Below are 20,894 nucleotides of genomic sequence, written 5' to 3' on the forward strand. Positions count from 1 at the left end.
AAGCAAGCTTGCTCTATTGGTGATTGAAGGCAGACATATTGTTATCCTATAATGCTCTTTCTATACACACTATTTTAAACAGCTTCACTCTAAAATCAGTAATCTTCCATGCAAATATCTTTTTGTGCATTAAAATGTATTGAACTTACCAAAAACTTGGATTTTTTTCACTTTCATCTGCAAGTATCCAACTTACCATTTTCTATTGTTATTTTAATTTGTTTCTTAACTGACTAAAATTCCTGTTGCAATGGTAGATATGCACTATAACCTGTGCACCTGTATAACTTAAAGGGGTATTCCCATCTCAAGGATTCTATCTATACTGGTAGCTTATGTAAATTGAAGACTTTTTTTTAAATATATTGCTTTAGAAATGCTGCTTAGTTTGCCTGCTGTGTGAACTTATTCCTCCCATTGTTAACACAGTGTTTCCATAACGTTGGACCTGTGTGATAGGACAAGTGATATCACTCACTGCTCTCACTGTTATCTACAGCTCTACGGGCAGGACAATCAGTTCTGCTAATTACAGTTTGCTGATAAAGCCAAGTCTGTTATCTCGCTATGTAAATACACAGATAACACTGAGTAGTCTCTACAAGTATATGGCATATTATCTGATCTGCATTAGATTATTAGTAATTATAAGAAGTATTGTTATGCTTAATAGTGTCCTGTTCAGCAAGCTGGGAGGGGGAATACAGGAAGTGACAAAAGGAGACAGCAGGCAAAGCTGCTGAAACAAAGAGATGGGAAAACCCCTTTGACACATCAACGCAGAGAACATTAAAAAAGCATCATAATATTTGGAATATTTTTTGTCAATAGAGAATCCCTATTGACAAAAGGAAAATGGTAGTGACATCAGTGCTCCCATAACATGACATCACAAGGGGTATTTTTTTAAAAAAATTTTTTATAACACAGAATACTGTTGAGTATTTTGAAGGCATTTTACAGGTAACCAACTGGTTAGTTGCCATAAAAAAACAAAAAGAAAACAGATTGTAATACATAAACATTTTTCCTAAAAAGCAAAAATGATGAATATTGGAAGCCATTATCAAGCAAGTTCCCCAGGAATTTTTTTGTTTAAAAAAGTTTAACACATTTATTTATTTAACATCCATTGACCTATAGAAACTCATACTCTCTTTTTAATAATAAGAAAATGTCTCTGCAGTTAAGGGATAACTTTTTCCCATTATCTTAGAGTCCAAACAAATAAATTCCCTGGGGTGGAAGTGGAAAAATGTTAGTCTATTTGATGATCTCTAATATGTATGACAAAGCCCTGGTATAAAAGAAAAGTGTAATGCCCAGCCAGGTCAGGTTTCGTAATCCCTTTAGTGCTGACTTTTTTTTTTATTACATAGGTAAGATCTGGGGCACCAGCTGTTGGTGAAGAAATATGCTAATATGACTACAGAGTATTTTTAATAGAATATTGATGGCCTAGCCCTGGATCAATATTAGATTGAAGGGAGTCCATCTATAGATATCCCTACCATTGAAGGAGCGGTGGCCATTGATTTCCAGGTATAGATCTGCACTTTAGGTAACGGCTGCACCTCGTATAACTTATCTCCATCCCATTCAGGATGGCATAACCACTACAAACTGTACAGAACCATGCTTGGTGAATAATGAAGGGGACTGAAGATGGTCCTATTTATTGGGGTTGCCAGGCAGTGGTCCCCTCTTAGTCAAATATTAATACCCTCTCCTAAGAATAGGCTATCACTATTCTTGTCCTGAAAACATCTTTAATGAGGACCTTTCATGTCCTCGGGCACATGTAGTTTTATATACTGCTAGAAAGATGACAGTGCGCTGAATTCAGAACACTGTCAGCTTTCCAGTTATGTGCCCTAGGAGGAGAGATATCGGTGCAATTCACTGCCAGAATAGCGTTCCTGACAGTCTAGCTGGGAACGCCCCTCCTCACAGTACTATCTGTAGCTCTGTACTGTCACAGGGGGCGTTCCTTACCACCTAGCCATGACGCTAAGCAGTGAGAAATGCCCCCCCCAACAATACTCGCCCATAGAATAGTTCTGGGGGGGGCGTTTCTCACCGCTCACTGTCATGGCTGGGTGATAAAGAACACCCCCTCTGACAGTACGGAGCTACAGACAGACTGTTAGGAGGGGCGTTCCCAGCTAGACTGTCAGGAACGCCCTTCTGACAGTGAATTGCACCAATACCTCTTCCCTCAGGGCACATAACAGGAAAGCCGACATTGTGCTGAATTCAGCGCACTGTCGGCTTTCTAGCGGTATATAAAACCGCATGTGCCCGAGGACATGAACGGTTGTCTTTAAGTCAGATTAAAATAATTCTCATATTAAGATCAGATTTGTCAGTCTTGTAATAAATCAAGATATCAAATAAAAAATATAAAATAAATATACCGTACTTGATAAAAAATTATAAATATGATTAAATGTATAAAATATTCTGTTTTAATATCTTACAAAAATATATTAAGTGTAAGGTTGGAGGAATGTGATTAAAAAAAAGTCAAATGTGAAGAATTTAAACAAAATTCAAAGTAAAGGTTATATGGCACTGTGATATGATATCCATACAAGTCTATAGGGTCTTACTTTCAAATGATATGCATTTGATGTCATAGAGGAGAGGGACTTTTCTGACAGATTTTGATGCCATAATGTGGAGGTATTCACTCCTTGCAGGGGAGAATATATCCATGATATGGTGCTATATAGAGATGAGCGAGTAGTATTCAATCGAATACCTCGCTGGCATAGGAATGCGTGTAATCGGCCGAACACCAGGGGGTTAAACGCTTCGTATATTTGAAGCATTTAACCCCTTGGTGTTCGGCCGATTACACGCATTCCTATGCCGGCGAGGTATTCGATCGAATACTACTCGCTCATCACTAGTGCTGTACAAAGACACAAAATGGCAGCATGCATAAAGACTCTGTACAGGCTTTGTATCTGTCACGTGCATAAAGTATAAAAATGCCTAAAGAAACAATATAAATTTAAAATGGAAAAAAAAATTCTGTTTTCTTCTATTGTCCAATTTTGCCTTTATTAAATGAAACATATAAAACTGTACAGTATATTTCTGAATCTAAAACTATAAATTACTTATACGTAATTACTACAGATGTATAGTCAGCGTCACAGGTGCTTCCATTCATTTCTATGGGTGCGTGCTGTTCGGATCGGCTGATCCGAACAGTGTTCGCTCATCTCTAGTAATTGCGTATAAAATAACATATTGTATAGAATTGTCTTCCTATATGATCAACAGACTGAGTGCCAAACAGACCTTACCTTATTTTTTTCCTATTATTTTAGTATTTTTTTCATAGCTACAGCACAAAAGGGGTTAACAAAGTGAATGTATGGCACAGAGAGGGATTGTTGCATTGCTAGGGGTACTTTATAAAAGAATAAGACCTCAGGCAAGCTGAGATATCTTGTTAAGTTACCTGTTGCTCTTAGAGCTGAAAGTGCATGTGGGGTATTTGGGGAATTTGATATCTTGCCATTTTCCAGAAATCTCATTAGGAATGGAAAGTAAAAAAGATAGAGTGGCCCAAAAAGACTGACACCTCTGAGCATTCTTTCTGCAATTTAATATACACATGTTTGCTCCAAAAACATTCAGACCCTGCAAGAAGTAAACGAAAGAAAATTATTTTTAAAAATCTTCATTATTGCAACACAAAGCCATACATTATCATACAACAGGTTGATCCAACATTGTGAACTAATATAACCCCCCCAACTAAAAAACCGTAAAGTTATAAATATATGGAAAAAGTGAAAAAAATAAAATAAAAAATGGATCAACCGCTCTAGGTTTAACTTCTCTATGGATTAATACAATGTTCTATCACCTATCTATCTATCTATCTATCTATCTATCTATCTATCTATCCAGCTATTCATTACCTCTTTCTCTCTATTACCTCTCTCTGTTGTCTAAGTACTTTTGTGATGATAGTTTTCCTATTGTTTTTGAGTATATAGCTCATATGAATCTCTATGTATCCCCCTGGTTACAGACTACAAAGCCTGTGTTACTCCACTCCATCTTATCCCTTGTTTATGGTAATATTTCCAACATAATGTTGAAAAAAGACTTTTTTCCATCAAGTTCAGCTGATAGATGGGGAAGGGCATGAGTGAAGAAGACAAGCAATCTATACATTTACATAAGCATCTATGCTATTTTGCCATAAAAAGGCATCTAAATCACATTTGCTCATGGTTTTCCGTTCAAAGAGTCCGCTTGAGGACCCCTCACGAATGGAAACCTAATCTGCATTAAAAAGCGGTTACTTTAGGAAACCCGTGGACCCCATAGACTATAATGGGGTCCGTTTGTTTTCCGCACGAATAACGCAGAGAGAAAAGTGCCACTTTTCTCTCTGCATTTTTCATGGGGAGAGAGGAACGCAATGACCCGAAGACATATGTGAACTGGGCCTAACCCCTTTTTGAAACTGTCAGCTATGACTAGGTTGTGATATTCATTGCCTTTACTATGTGCCTCTAGAAAACAGAAACAGGGTTGCTTGCCCTACACTGACTCCCCTTGGCCATGCCTTCCTGTAGCATTTGGGTGCAAGACTCTCACCCAAATACTTGACTCTGTATCATGCAAATACATACAGTCCTATGAAAAAGTTTGGGCACCCCTATTAATCTTAATCATTTTTAGTTCTAAATATTTTGGTGTTTGCAACAGCCATTTCAGTTTGATATATCTAATAACTGATGGACACAGTAATATTTCAGGATTGAAATGAGGTTTATTGTACTAACAGAAAATGCGCAATATGCATTAAACCAAAATTTGACCAGTGCAAAAATATGGGCACCTCAACAGAAAAGTGACATTAATATTTAGTACATCCTCCTTTTGCAAAGATAACAGCCTCTAGTTGCTTCCTGTAGCTTTTAATCAGTTCCTGGATCCTGGATGAAGGTATTTTGGACCATTTCTTTCTACAAAACAATTCAAGTTCAGTTAAGTTTGATGGTCGCCGAACATGGACAGCCCGCTCTCAAATGATCTGAAAACAAAGATTGTTCAACATAGTTGTTCAGGGGAAGGATACAAAACGTTGTCTCAGAGATTTAACCTGTCAGTTTCCACTGTGAGGAACATAGTAAGGAAATGGAAGACCACAGGGACAGTTCTTGTTAAGCCCAGAAGTGGCAGGCCAAGAAAAATATCAGAAAGGCAGAGAAGAAGAATGGTGAGAACAGTCAAGGACAATCCACAGACCACCTCCAAAGAGCTGCAGCATCATCTTGCTGCAGATGGTGTCACTGTGCATCGGTCAACAATACAGCACACTTTGCACAAGGAGAAGCTGTATGGGAGAGTGATGAGAAAGAAGCCGTTTCTGCACGTACGCCACAAATAGAGTTGCCTGAGGTATGAAAAAGCACATTTGGACAAGGCAGCTTCATTTTGGAAACAAAGATTGAGTTGTTTGGTTATAAAAAAAAAGGCGTTATGCATGGCGTCCAAAAAGAAACAGCATTCCAAGAAAAACACTTGCTACCCACTGTAAAATTTGGTGGAGGTTCCATCATGCTTTGGGGCTGTGTGGCCAATGCCGGCACCGGGAATCTTGTTAAAGTTGAGGGTCGCATGGATTCCACTCAGTATCAGCAGATTCTTGAGAATAATGTTCAAGAATCAGTGACGAAGTTGAAGTTACGCCGGGGATGGATATTTCAGCAAGACAATGATCAAAAACACTGCTCCAAATCAACTCAGGCATTCATGCAGAGGAACAATTACAATGTTCTGGAATGGCCATCCCAGTCCCCAGACCTGAATATCATTGAACATCTGTGGGATGATTTGAAGTGGGCTGTCCATGCTCGGAGACCATCTAACTTAACTGAACTTGAATTGTTTGTCCAAAATACCTTTATCCAGGATCCAGGAACTGATTAAAAGCTACAGGAAGCGACTAGAGGCTGTTATCTTTGCAAAAGGAGGATCTACTAAATATTAATGTCACTTTTCTGTTGAGGTGCCCATACTTTTGCACCGGTCAAATTTTGGTTTAATGCATATTGCACATTTTCTGCTAGTACAATAAACCTCATTTCAATCCTGAAATATTACTGTGTCCATCAGTTATTAGATATATCAAACTGAAATGGCTGTTGCAAATACCAAAATATTTAGAACTAAAAATGATTAAGATTAATAGGGGTGCCCAAACTTTTTCATAGGACTGTATATTAGCCCAGATTAATGGCAATATGTGTTTTGACAACGGACACTTGTTTACAGGCTCTTGTGAATTGCACTCATTCTTTACATATGGCCCTATTTCATGGCCTGATGATTGGGCCAATTATCAGAAACAAGCGTTTGTAGTATTATGTAAGTGCTGTTTGCAAGGTGCTCCCCAGCTGCCCCCTCTGCTCCGGTTGAAATCCATAGTATCCAATCAGGAGCCTGGTAAAGATTAACTTTAAAAATATCCTGCTATTATGTTTACAGTTCTTATTCAGATCTATATGTCTCCATTGTGACAGACTACAAACAAATTATTCATAGTTTGATCCTGCAGTCATACTGACTTCTTCTTATCATCTACTAGATCAGAGAACAACAGAACTTCTCTACTGATTAGATCTAAAATATTCAACTTGATGGTATCTATAATGTTTTGTACTCTAAATAGGTCCAAATGTCTGATATGATCGATTAATTTCATAATATATCTCTATTATAGGGGGTCTGACTTCCATTTGTTTCAGAAATCCAAATAATCTGCTTTAACCATATAATTGCTATGAAAGACAGGATTATATTTTCACCTATCATAATCCTCCTGGCAATTTTCAGTCTCCCATCCTCATACAGTTATACCCTCTATGTTCATCTGTGTGCTACCCCCCTTCCCCGGGGTGGATCCAGGGTCGCCCCCGCTTCCCCTTGTACTATAGGCCGCGGAGGCCGGCAGTAAATAGGCCCGGGCCAGGCCGCGATCCCACTGCTGCTATTATTATACTCGTATATACAAGTATAATAATCAGAGCCCCAGAGGAGTTGAGGGAACATAATAAACAATGTTACTCACCTCTCCGGGATCCAATGTTAATCCTAGCTGGCTTCAGGCCTATATGGTAATGCCCAGACGTCACGTGGTCTGGTATATTACCATATAGGCCCAAAGCCTGTGCTAGCAGTACCATATAGGCCTGAAGCCTGCTAGGATTAAAGAGGACTTTTCATGGGTTTGGGCAAAGGCAGTTCTATATATCGCTGGAAAGCCGACAGTGCGCTGAATTATTATTTAAAATAATACCCTAAAAACAATTATAAAATCATACTTACCCGTGCATGGTGGGCGGTTCGTGCACTAGTGGACGTCATCTTGCTGGCACGCCTTCCTCTTCCTGTTCTCGCTCTTCCATGCCTTGATCTTCTTTTATTCCGGAATGAAGAAAGTTTGCGAGCGTACTGTGCCTGATCAGTACGCTCGTGTAATTCTAAGGGGAACTTAGAACTACCACAAAAATGGCACCGGGACACAACCCGCTGGAAAAAAAGAAGATCAAGACGTGGAAGAGCGAAGACAGGAGGACGTCGCAGGAAGAAGAAAGAAGAGGAAGGCTTGCCAGCAAGTTGTCTTCCACCAGTGCACCTTTGGGGTAAAAACATAAAAAAATAAGAAAAAAATCCAACTCAGAACCTCAGAATAAAATGCAGTGAAGGCTGCAAACTTGCTACAAAAGCTACCAAGAGTACTGAATATGATATCTGCAAAGCTATGTTATTGTTATGTTAGTGTTCCTTTAAATTTGCATCAGCTTATCTATGAAGTGTGATACAATAAGCACTTGCAGGCACCTCTCTCCCCTCCCCTTTGCTCCTAGATTTTTTTTTTAGCTCAAAGATAAGCCTTGGAATGCTATGTCAGCTCAAGGGAAATGGATAAAGGCCAACAGTATCCTCTTTAGTTTTTTTTTTTTTATTATATATTTATCTTTTTTTCATTTGGAAACTGTATTTTTTAGGTAAATGTTTTTCTGTTAAGTTAACAATTTTGTACTTTCCATGAATTAAAAAAAATGTTGCCCATATACATTGCAGGACGTCAGATTTTTGTGTGTATTTTCTTCTTTAAATGACATTATACTTATATGATATTATATATTTATGAAATTGTCTTACAATTCACGTACACATATGAGAATGACGATTTCTAAGATTTAATAAATTGTTAAATATCTATGTTTTAAAGAAACACTCTGGACAAAACATACAAAGAGTTATGCTTAGTTTAGGGCCTGAAGGATGGCATATAGCACAGAGAATTTAAATGGTCACTAACTTTTTAGACAATTTTGTCTCATTTAATAGAGCATGTGATTCTGTACCAAAATGTAATGCCCTTTATTTAAAAATGTTGCTGTTTTCCATTTGAAAAACCTCTATAACCTCTGCTACTAGGTTTTTCTCTTCTAACTAATTTGCTGTTCACCCTCTGTTACTGAACATCGGTCCTTAGTTATGTTCAAATTCAAGACGTGTTCACAGAGAGTGAAGGAGAGGGGCTGGTTTTCTTCATACAGTGAATGCAGAGTGGAGGGGTTGGTGTCTCCTCAAAGCCTATAAATGTCTACACAAAGCTTTCCCAGCCTGTACACTGCAGGCGCTAAGAGGATTGTTTGTGTTACTGCTGATGGGATGTCAGCCATAGACAGAAAGCAGCTTTCTTTATTGTGCTCTTTTGCTTTATTGTTTCTCTGTGTCAGATAACTCTTTAGCTGCATCACATCATGTATTTGCAGTTCAGTGTCCTATATTATGCTCAGTAGGGCTGGAACCTCCGCAAGGCTGTGCAGAGTTTGCTAGCTCTCTTCTCCTTGTGCTCCTGAGTCCCCTGCTTCTGGATTTCGGGAGGCAGGCTGGAACCTCCGCAGCAATTAAGGGGTTGCCGGTCTCCTCCTGAGCTGGACAGAGGACTTCCAATTCTCGGCCTAGCGGTGGGCCGGAGCCTATTTAAGGATGGCTCTGGCTCCAGAATGCTGCTGGCTATTGAGTGTTTCCTCCATGTTCCTGATAGTAAGCGTTTCTCCTCTGTACGATTGCCTGGTTTTTCTGACTCCTTGTCTAGACCTCTGACTTTGCCTTAGCCTCCTGATTTGTATACTGTACCTGCACCTGTTTATGACCCTTGCTTGCCTTTAGATCTCTGCTTCCTGAAGACCATTTTTGTACTACTCTACAGCTCCTGTTACCAACTTGGCCTGCCCGACCTTCCCTTTGGATAACCCTCTGTACTGCACTGCCCTCTTGTTGATGACCTGGACTGTACGACTACTCTGAAGATCTGCTGGTAAGAGTTCCCAGTGTCTGGTTCTACTGTGACTTGTGATGCACTGTGTGTTTGGCGTTTCCTGACCTGTACTTCTCTGCCCAGCAATGCCGCCATGTCCATCCCCACCATCTGGGGCTCTGATGAAGGCCACTGTGGGTTTGGAGCTGGTGCGGACCGGGGGGTGTTGGACACATAATGCTGTATTTACCATTTTGATCATTGTATCTAGTACTGGTTCTCACTATTGGCTCAAAACTGTATCTGTTATCCTAACAAATGTACCCCTGCCTCAGAGAGAAAAGTAAAATGTGCTGCAGCTATAATGTGGCCATTAGCAACAGAAAAACTAATAGGACATCATGTATAAAGGCTAATATAGCCAGAGAACAGTTTGCCCAGAAACACCTTATTTCAACTTTGGTGAAAACTCAGGTAACCTTTAAAAGCTCCAAAAGACAGAACCCTTATGTTCTGAGACCAGGCACTAGTCTAGCATTTACACTAGCGCAAACTTAGGCTAAGTTCACACGGCGGATTTTGGTCCGAAATTTGGCACGGATTCCGCGTCAAATTGTGGATTAAAATACTGCCTCCCATTGAATTTAATGGGAGCCGGTCATTTAGTTTTTCCGCGAACGAATTTCTTCTGCTTGCGTAAAAAAGTAGCAACGTGCCCTATCTTCTACAGTGGAATCAGCTGCGGGAGACCGCGGCACGTCACTCCCTCCGGACTAGGGGAATTCATTTGGGCCTAATCCGGAGCGGAATTCCGCGACTGGATGCCGGTGCACTGTATGCACTGCGCTGGCATCCAGGATAGCCATTTTTTGGTCCGGAATCTGAGGTGGCATCCTGCCTCAAATTCCATAGCAAAAATGCACTGTGTGAACTTAGCCTTAGACTAGACAGTCCAAAATGCAGAATTTAAACTGTTTAGATTAATGTTTGACCACCGTTTAGTTGGGTTACTTTGATCCTGAAATTTTGGTGCAATTCTGAGACATATTGTTGCACCTTAAACCACGGCCTATAAACATCAAGTCATGTTCCTTGTCGAATAGGACAAATAAAGTGTCTTAAACATATAGTAAATGTAGTGCCTAGCTTGGTTAAACCATAATTCTGTAATATTTAATTCATAATTCAGTTTAATTAGGAGTGTTCCTTTCCTTTTTTATGAACATTATCATCTTACAAAAACATCTCCTGTTCTTTCACAAATACATATATTCCTGCATACATCCGTTATTACAATTACTGATAAAAACCTCTCATTATCTCAAAGTGACTTATTATTTATTATGATTGACCTCTCACTCAATGTCAGTTATCGGCAGTGTAGTACCACCCTTATACTCTAGATGTCACTGTTGCTTATTGGTTGTTATTTAGCACACATGACAAGTATAGGCTATGACACATTACCAGTGTGGATTCGATCGGGTTTACACAGGGTTAGAATGGTACAGTTCTTATAATAAAAGTACTTAAGCCAGCAGAATGATATGAAATGTATGAAACTTTTTCTTAAGTGAATGAAAATCCATTTTCAATACAGATCAGCATTTTCCTATTCTCCCCTACACACGTGCTTGTGAAAATCTTAATCCCAGCTGCCACCACTAGGGGTCCGGGTTACACACATTTGTGCATGGCTCCTATTGATGTCTATAAAATTTGTACAGTGTATTGTATGTGAACTAGACCTCTAGCGGCGACAACGGCCTACGAATATTTATTGCATAGGGAGATGAGGAACAAAGCTTTATCCTGTACAGTAAATCCAGTTATGGCATGAAATATATATTATACAGTACTTTAATATCAGAATTTTTTCTATTATCCTTCCCTAACATACAGTTTTGTTTTTCTTTTAGATTCCAAAAACAGTAAACTGCATCAATTTTTCTTTGGCTTTTTATGTCTATATCAAAAACATCTAAAACAACACATTTTATTTGCTTTTTTTTTTTTTGCTACAATGAAATAAAATTAAAAAAGAGGAAATATAACAGGCATGCAGTCAGAGATGAGACTTGGCAATATACTCTTGCAAAAAACAATGCACTGAGTATTTTGACAAAAAAGTTGCAAACCACCCTTAATATAACCAAAGTGGAGGCAGCCATTTTGAGGGATGAACCAATGTTAATCTAGGAACCTGTATGTTAGGAATATAAAGTCATGAATGTCTTCTTTGAAGTCTGTGGAGTTCCTATTAGCCATACATGCCATGGCAGTAGCCACCTCCATCACCTAGTCTTATAAATGACCTCCAGCAATGCAGTCGAGAGTTACGGGATTATTTAAGGGCACACTGTTGGAAATTACCCATATTGGCCTACATGTCAGGCTAATATAGTCTAAAACAACAATGGGGCACTACTCTAAGCTGTAGGTGAGCACTTTAAATATAAAAGACTTGGTCTTCCCAAAGAGTGAGGTCATTTTTTGGCCCTGTCGGTTTGAGATGCAGCTCCATTCAGGTTCAGCACCAAACTACTCTCTCTTCAAACTAGATCATACTTAGTTGTTGGACTTAGAAGTTTCCTTCTCGTGAACGTCGACTCAGCCCTTAAAAAGGATGCCTCCAATGTGTAAAGGTGGAAGGTGCTGTTTAAAGGAGTATTCCAGTTTCTTAAGAGACTCACAACTGTCCTCTGCTGAGCAGATCTTGGTACCAGCCAAAGAGTGGGGACCTTCTTTGGTTTTTCTCATAACTCATAAAACCTAAAGACCACATGCTGAGTGTTTCCTCCATTAAATCTCATTAATGTCACTTAGGTTTTCCGAGTTATCTATAAACCCACTCACTGTTGACTTGGTCCCAGCTCTTGAGTCCTAGGACCTTCTCTATCGAGGACAGCCATGAGGATCATACAACTTAAAGACTATATTATGTATAACCCAACCAAAACATGTGTTATTCTTGTAGAAACTGGAATATCTCTTTAATTATGTATCCCAGAGGTCTGGCAGTATATGAGAACCCTCATCAATCTACGGTATGTTGTACTTAGGTAAACAAGCAGAATGTTACATCAATGGTTGAGAGAACAGTGCAAACGCCAGTGTTCTGGAAAGGCAGAAACAGGCACTTACTGCTGGTTCCTACCTCCACTTTCTAAGCATGCCCAGTGATGGTTCTACAACGTCCCATGGACGGAGTCATGCAAGTCTACTGTTGGCATACCCATATGCTACTGCAAAAAAAGGTTCTGGATCAGAAAATGCAATAGAATGAATTCTATTGTTTCTGTATTGAATGGATGTGTATCTTGCAGACAGCTCTTGGCTGCAGCCCCATGCAAGCAAGCACAAAGCAACGGGTTAGGAACGCAAGAGAGAATCTTGACTTGCAAAAACTAAACTCACCCTTTTGAACAGTCTATGGTCCACCAGAGGGCTTTAGATAGCAAAACAATAGCAGACAGCTATTAGCAAAAGGCGCAAAACTGAAAGAGAACTCATATATAGATAGATCTTGGACAGACATTTTATTGATTTGGTATTAGCCATTTCCTGATTCTAGAATATCACGTTACATCATGCAGTGGTGAAAGATACAGAAGATGGTTATTTCCCAAGTTAACTTGTAGAAGTCAGGATACAACAGATGCCTCAATTACAATGATAAGCTGACAATGGTACATAACATAAGAGTTCCCATACTGGAGACCAAATGAATACTCACCTCAATGGATCCAGCCTATCAGCCTTCTAGGAAGCAGTGACATCACTCTCCTGAGCCTCAATATTGTCAAAGGCTCCAGTGACATCACTGCTCCTACGATCACAATTGCAATGTAGACAGCCCTTAGAATTTATTGAATACTTTTGCGACAGTACAAATAGCTTATCAGCAATAACAGAAAAAGTAAAAATTACATATATTAAAAAAAGTTTCCCTGGCATCCTAAATTAAAAAAAAAAATTACAATTTTACCCATTCATATTTGTCTTTACCCCAGGTTATAACCAATGTTATCCTTATGTGTAGATCAAGTTGGATTAAAAACATATTAACAACACAGAAACCAGATCAGGAAGTAAAGTGTGTTATAGATGCCATATGATAGCTGCGGTGGCATAGACATAGGGTCATGTTTTGTAAAAAGGAACAACCCTTCTGCCACTTTGCAAACCTTTACTGTAAGGTGGTAGTGCTTAAATAGCCAGTAGGGGGCTCTGACATCTCGATCAGAGGAGTGACCACAGACAGGTGGATGACACAATTGGCCGGTAGGATACATGGCAGTTTGTCATTGGACCCCTAAGCTTTGTGACTGAGATAACTCAACGCATCAGAAAACACCCTTTGGAGAAGTCCCCAAACCTGGCGAGACTATTAGACAACAGGACTGAACTGCATATGGCCAGTGTAAGATTTCAGGTTAATAAAACATACAATGCAGTATATTCTCATATAAAACAATAAAATCAGATATTAGAATATTAGATTGCAAAATAAAACTGATCATTTATTGTCAAAATCCCAAATGAAATGTGGGGCGCTGACTGTTCTATTTTTTATGCAATATTTATTTAACCTAACATAATAACAGGGAAAAAGATGCTTCTCCTACATAGTATATGCACAAAACTAGATCCAGATTCTTAATTTCCAGCTTCAGCCAAAAAACAAGCTTTCCATAAACCAGTGCAAGAAATGTCAGTGCAACAGGACCAATACAACCCAATTAGATCAAGGCTGACAAAGAGTCTATTTCAGCGTGACAAAAAATCCCTGTATGTACGGTATAATACATCAACAGCGGTCACCCCCTTTATATTCAGGAAGTGCCGCTCCTTTATCTGGCCATAAATCCACTTTGTCTTTTGTCTATTGCTTTTCAGACATGGTCATTAAAATGATGACAGCCCCTCCATCCTCTAGGCACTTGGCTCAAGTGCCCACCTATCAATTCAGTTATTTGCCATATATACCCCTCCCCTGTCCGCTTCCTGCCATCCTTCTTCTGACTCACATCATTTGAATCCTTTTGGAGACCGCTCTCTTGTCTTTATGAGCAGTTGCTCATATATACAGCTAGTTTACTTGGATAAAGATGGATGACGACTCTGGGGATTTTATCTATAGGAGTCAATTACCCCTATCCAAGTTCATTAATAAATACTGTAGATAAAAGGGAATTACAAGGAAAATACCCCAATAAATACCAGTCCTTGAGTCGCCCTCTTTTGTCAAATGGTTAAAATCACATTTGTCTGTTTCTTAGTTTTATCTGATCCTGGGTAAACTTGATGGCAGCCAAAATGCTTGTCATTACAACTCCCACAAGGGCTGTCATCCTCTTCTTCTAGGCCCCTGAGCAGAAAATGTCCCTAGTAAGGCTACATAAAGTACACACGACTAGTGTTTTTACTGTCCATAAAAAGGGATTCATATTCTGCAAAAAAACATGTATTGCATCAGTATGTCATCTACTTGTATGATCCCATACACTTGTATGGGCAAGCCTGATCTGCAAACATGAACAGGTTTCGGACATGATATATATTTTGCAGACAATTATTATGGTCTAGACACTGATCTAAACATGTAAGAGGCCAGAAATGAATGGGTTTGGATGAATGGCAGTTTAAGTACATTCATATCTGCTATGTAGAATTGGGTGACTTAAAGGGGTTCTCCAAGACTGGATATTGGCGGTCCATCCTTATTGTGTCAGATGTTGGACCCCCACTGATAAACTGTTCAGAGCACAGTGTACAAAGTCAGAAGTATAATATTGCATACACTGTGTAGTGACAATGGCCTACTATCGCAGCTCAGTTCCCATTCACTTGCAGGTCAGCTCTGTCTACTAATCCAGTGGACAGTTGATCTATATTATAATTATTATTGAAATTACAGATGGCTAGCCCACTCTTTCAGCATTTCAGCAACTTCTTCAGGCTTAAATAACAAGGCCTTAATGCCTACAAGACAACCAAGGCAGGTACCAACGGTATGGCACTTTATATTGATGGGACCTTAGCAAGAGCCCCATCTATATCAATCATAAACGATGACCTCATATTAATAGTAGCATGCTAACAATTAGAATTATAGTCAGACAGAATAGTGTCTTCCACCCTTTACAGTTCCTGGCAGCAATTGAAAACTGAGGCCTGTAATAAAAGGTCTGTATTACAGGATTTTTTGTCTTTCCCATGGAACTATCATACCTGTGACGGCAGCGACGTAAAAACCTCATAATCTTCCGAGCAGCTTGGTCTTGTTTTTTTGTCAGGAGACTGCTTCTGCAAAAGAGCAAAATAACCGATTAAAGGCCATGTGTTTGTATCTATTCTTGCCTAACCAAACCACCCTAAACAGCAGGACACTTAGCTAAAAAGAAAGCCATGAAGCAAAAATGGGAGGTCCTTTCCCACGCTGCACATTCAGTCTTACCACAGCCAGGCTAAATATAAATATAGTGAATGTTGGTGGATGGCACTTCCAGTCACTTTAATGAGAGCGGCAGAGATAGCCTAGTGCTTTATATTGTCTGACACTCCCATTGAAGTGAATGGGAGCTCCATCCACCACCAGTCACACCTACATTCAGTCTGGCTGTGGTCAGGCGGAAAGTGCGACAGGTGGAAAGGACCCCCTTTTCTTGGGATCACTGGGGGTTTGACCCCTTTTAGGCTTGCACAGGGAGTTCTTTTATTCATTGTGTCATGCTCTGCCTTCTGAAATGCTGCACTAGGCATAATATACTTTATTACTTTTTACAATACATAGCACAAAACCAGACCAAGTATTTGTTACCTGAGTTTCTGTTGAACAAGTGAAGCCGTCCGACGCTTTTGTCGTATACGTCCGCACTCTTTGTAGCTCCTGTAGTACTGCTGGATGAGCACCGCGGCGCGCCGGCTCTGCTGGAACTTCTTCTGTTCGTAATAGCTTCTGAATTTGCTCTGGATGAGGATTGCAGCTTGGGTCATCTTTTTATAAAGTGCATACTGTGTGGTTAAGATGAGACAATGACATAAGTAATCTGCGCAGTCTGATGAAGCATTACTTGGTTTCAGAAAAAGATGGGTGACAACAAAAATGGCTGCAGTAATAGGTCCTAATGGGTTGTCTCCCAGTTTTACCGGAAAGCAATGCTGTCTAATACTTACACTCTTCTTGCACTAACAGTTAACTAGGCAGGTTTGACATTCAGGACCCTGTGAAAGCTGGGTGAGAACTGTTGTGATTGCCATACCGGTACTTATTCCGCTTTTATGAAACGTATATACCTAAGAGACAGCTGTAGCAGCTTCGCAGAGGATGGCTCAAATTTTTAGGATTTGGGAAGGGAGGGGGATACTGCACCAGTTAAAATGACAAAGCATAAAAGGCTAATAAAGTTGCCTGGCCTGCTATATAATGGACATATACTGCACAGCTCATAATATTAGCTGCAATAACCTTGGATAGTTAGGGCTTGAGAGGGAAATTAGACCTTCATTTAGTAATGCAGGCCAATTAGCAGCCGGTAATGAAGATTAATATAACCATAAATAGTCTATTACCAGTGAATCTATGTGTCAGGGCCATCAAGTGTTTGATGTTCATGGCATAGCAGCGGGGCTCGGCACTACCCCATCTGTCACACCGCACACATTGCACGTTCACTAACAATACTGCATATTTATCAGTGGAAAATAGACGCTCATCCACAGCTATTTGAGCCAAAGGTCAGATGTAAAAATAATTCTTCAAACACATTGGAAAGACATATCGAGATAAACCTGGGCCTGTGAATGAGGACTTCAATGAGGTGATGAAATTCAGTAACCACGTACCAGCTTCTGATCTCTGTTGGTGGATTTATCATTAACAGGCATATTAAAGGGAAATGCACCTTAAGGCCATGGACACATGTGGAGTACACATTGTTGAATGTCTAAAATGTCTTAAATTCTCTATTTTGTTACCTTGTTTAAAGGAAAAAGCCCTTTATGACTATAGGGACATTTACTTAAACTTTCTTTGTCATTCTATCTGCAAGCAGAATACATAGGCCAAGATTTAGTACTGTGGTTACGGCTAGAGATTGCCAAAACCTCCCCAGATTTGTTTTGTTCTGGGTTCGGGCGACTCAGGTTTCTGATTCGTTATGAGTTGAACAAGTTTGGATAGAAGTGGAAGTGATTATACTCTGGGGTCTCTTCAGACCCAAATTATAATAGGTGGAACCCCAAGGGTGGTGAAAAAACCCAAATATTTATACTCACCTTCCCTCACCTCTTTTGGGCCCCCTCATGGTGTCCAGTGCTCTCTCTTGGTCTCCTTTTGACATCATGTGCCTGGGTTCAGTCACATGGATAAGCTGCGAGTCCTGACGCTTGGTCTGACTGCTGTGACCTAGTCATAGGCCTCAGAGGTTATCCTAGACACATGACTAAGAGAGCGCCAGACAACACACGGTAGCCAAAAAAGGCATGGGAAGGTGACTATAAATGTTTTTATTTTCTTCACCTTCCCTGAGCCTCCACATATTAAATTCTGGGTTCTGTAGAGACCACAGAGTATAATAATGTACCACAATGCATGTCACGGTGGCCATTTTAATTTGTCAGAGACAAATCCACAGAATAATCCAGCATCAACCACTGGGATAAAACTGGCACGTTATTATTATTATTAATTTATATAGCACCATTAATTCCATGGTGCTTTACATTTGGGGGTTACATACAATACACAGAATACAGTATACAGGTAGATATAATGCTAACAATGACCGACTGGCACGACTAAGCTGTCTATTACTAAATCTGGGACACAAAGTCAGGGTCGGAGCTATAGAAGGTGCAACATTTATACCCAGGCCCTGATGCCTGAGAAGGGCAAACAACAGTATTATAAATGGCACATGATAGGTAGGGTCCTATTACATGATAGTGAATGTAGGCATGCAGAAATTCAGCAGGTTTGGATTTCTGTCAAGTGCTGTCATGATACATTCTCTGTTATTAAGCTTGATATGATATGAGACATTGCGAATTTACAGTAGGTTTCCATCTTCTGCTCAAGAAACTGGACAGGAGACAGCAACCCGGCAGTCAGTGTCCACCCGTGAGCATCGTTTGCCTGTCCACAGCGAAAAACGTTTGTTTTTTAACCGGAGATGCAGGACTTTGTGTCCGTTTAAAAAATACGGTTTCGCCGCGGAGAGGCACAAGACGCTCACAGGCGGACACTGACTGCCGGGTTTCTGTCTCCTGTCCAGTTTCTCAGGCAGAAGACGGAAACCCACAAAGTGGAGACCGGGTGCAGGTGTGAACCCGCCCTAATACAGCTAGTAAAAAGAACTATAATGTTGAATAAGAACTTGACCAAGCGCTCATAGGATCAAAGGGTGAAACCATAAGAAATAATGGAGATTAGATAGATGTTAATACAAATAACCAATGCACTTAACAGCCCAAATCCTAATATATACTTAAAAATAATTTCTCAAGTTGCCCAGTACAATGTATTGGCAGAATTTACTGGCCCATGGCACTATATTGGCTGACGTACAGGTGGTGCAGATATTCTTCACTCATGATGTTATATATGAAACAATAGAGAGATCTCATTACCTTCAAGGCTATCCATGTAAGCTTAGGAAAGAATCAAATAGTAATGTTAGTAATGAAAAAAATCGGAATAGTTTGGTTAATCTTTAATTATTTGTGGACGTATTAAACAAAGAGCAACAAATAGGAGAGTGTTACTGGACGACAATAAGTGGCTGTTTTCACAGAAATGACCAACTCTGACAATACTTTAATTATCTGAACATAATTAAAACCAGTCATTTAATGTTCCCAGCCGATGATAGTGACTTCTCATTAGAGTGAATCATCTTACTGATCTTCGGCCTTTGATAGCGGGGAGGCAGCTCATTGGCTTTGATGTGTAATAACGGCGCACTTCAGCCAGTCTCGTTTTCTGCTTGGCTGATGTTTATTGCGCTCGTAAAACTTTAATGTCCGTTCCCATTTAGCAATTTTTATTGAATTTGCAACAAAGTAAAATAGGCGTTCAACACATTGTGTGTGGCTGTTCCTCTGAATTAATTTCATATCAAGCCGTAGAAAATCTCTACTGTGTGCATGGTACATTCACTTTCACTTACTCCTCGCCATCCGAAAAATTTCAGTTCTGTCTAAAGTTTGTTTGGATTAATGGGATTTCGATGACATGTCATAAATAGGGATTGGAGGGCTGGGAATCCCACTTGGGTTCTGAACAGTCCGAACCTGGTGTCAAGAAGAGTTAAAGTGATAGTAAATATAGTTATCCTACAGATATAGTAAAGTTTAACTTGACGCTTATAGGAATTCTCCAAGACTCTACATTGATGGGATACCCTTAGGATTGGTCATCACTATTAGATCAATGGGGGTCCAACATTGATGGCCCCACTGACTAGCTGTTTTCAGCACAGAATCGGAAGCAGGTGACTCTGTGCAGTGGCCATGCAGCTATACAGTTATTGCTCCTCGCACCCATTTAGCAGAACTGAAGTATCACTTGATAAACTGTCCGAAGCCGATTTCAATAAAGGACAGAGCTGTACCATACAGTTTAAAGATGTAGTACTGCAAATGGCCACTAGAGGTGCTGGATCTGTAATTTAGGACAATGCATGTAATATCATGAACTTATAAACATACTAGCTTTTACCCGCGACTTCGTCTGCGGTGGTTTGAGAATTGGGCGGACACAGACGTGTGTAAAAGTGCTTTAAAAAGTTTGGTGGGCTAGCAAATGTGATGTGATGTGTTGTATTGTGTATGTCGTGATACAGACAATGTGATGTGTTGTATTGTGTCAGACAATGTGATGTGTTGTATTGTGTTAGACAATGTGATGTGTTGTATTGTGTCAGACAATGTGATGTGTTGTATTGTGTCAGACAATGTGATGTGTTGTATTGTGTCAGACAATGTGATGTGTTGTATTGTGTCAGACAATGTGATGTGTTGTATTGTGTCAGACAATGTGATGTGTTGTATTGTGTCAGACAATGTGATGTGTTGTATTGTGTCAGACAATGTGATGTGTTGTATTGTGTATGTCGTGATACAGACAATGTGATGTGTTATATAGTGGAAAGCTATATGTAAAAGTGAGTGAGTAGAGTGAGGGCTACTTCTGAGGTGACAGTAAGGAGTGTGCAGGCAGGTTGAGGCAGGAAATGCCAGGCAGTGTGTGTGAGTCTATAGCTGGGACTAGGAGTCCTGCTTTTCTGAGTCTCCTGCTAGGAAGCCATGTTGTTTAGTGGCACCAAAAGTAGCCTGTGACTCAATCCTAAGGGAAAACTATGTTTGTGGAAAATTGCACGCAAATCCGTCCAGGCGTTTTAGCGTGATTGAGGAACAAACATCCAAACTCACAAACATCCAAACATCCAAACACACAAACTTTCACACTTATAATATTAGTAGGATAACATCATGAACTATATAATGTTCCACTAAAAATTGCATTGAAACGTGGTCTTCTAGGAAGGTGGTCTTCTCAAAAAAGAATCACATAAAC

At 39.9% G+C, this 20,894-nt stretch overlaps 1 protein-coding gene across 5 annotated transcripts in view; it reads right to left on the reverse strand.

Moving 5' to 3' along the window:
• The window catches only part of CAMTA1 (calmodulin binding transcription activator 1), a 1,244,145-nt gene that overhangs the window by 17,572 nt on the left and 1,205,679 nt on the right, over positions 1 to 20,894 (reverse strand). For 3 of the 5 annotated variants that reach the window (XM_075279917.1, XM_075279915.1, XM_075279919.1), the window contains 4 exons: positions 18,947 to 18,967; positions 16,137 to 16,330; positions 15,548 to 15,622; positions 12,731 to 12,761 (listed from right to left, as the gene is read on the reverse strand). In XM_075279917.1, the coding sequence (XP_075136018.1) occupies positions 12,731 to 12,761; positions 15,548 to 15,622; positions 16,137 to 16,330; positions 18,947 to 18,967 (321 nt within the window). Of the gene's footprint in view, positions 1 to 3,475; positions 3,658 to 12,730; positions 12,762 to 15,547; positions 15,623 to 16,136; positions 16,331 to 18,946; positions 18,968 to 20,894 lie in introns of all 5 variants that reach the window. The other 2 variants (XM_075279920.1, XM_075279916.1) reach the window with 2 other exon arrangements.

Source organism: Leptodactylus fuscus, chromosome 6 (assembly GCF_031893055.1).
Source record: "Leptodactylus fuscus isolate aLepFus1 chromosome 6, aLepFus1.hap2, whole genome shotgun sequence".
Classification (NCBI taxonomy): domain Eukaryota; kingdom Metazoa; phylum Chordata; class Amphibia; order Anura; family Leptodactylidae; genus Leptodactylus; species Leptodactylus fuscus.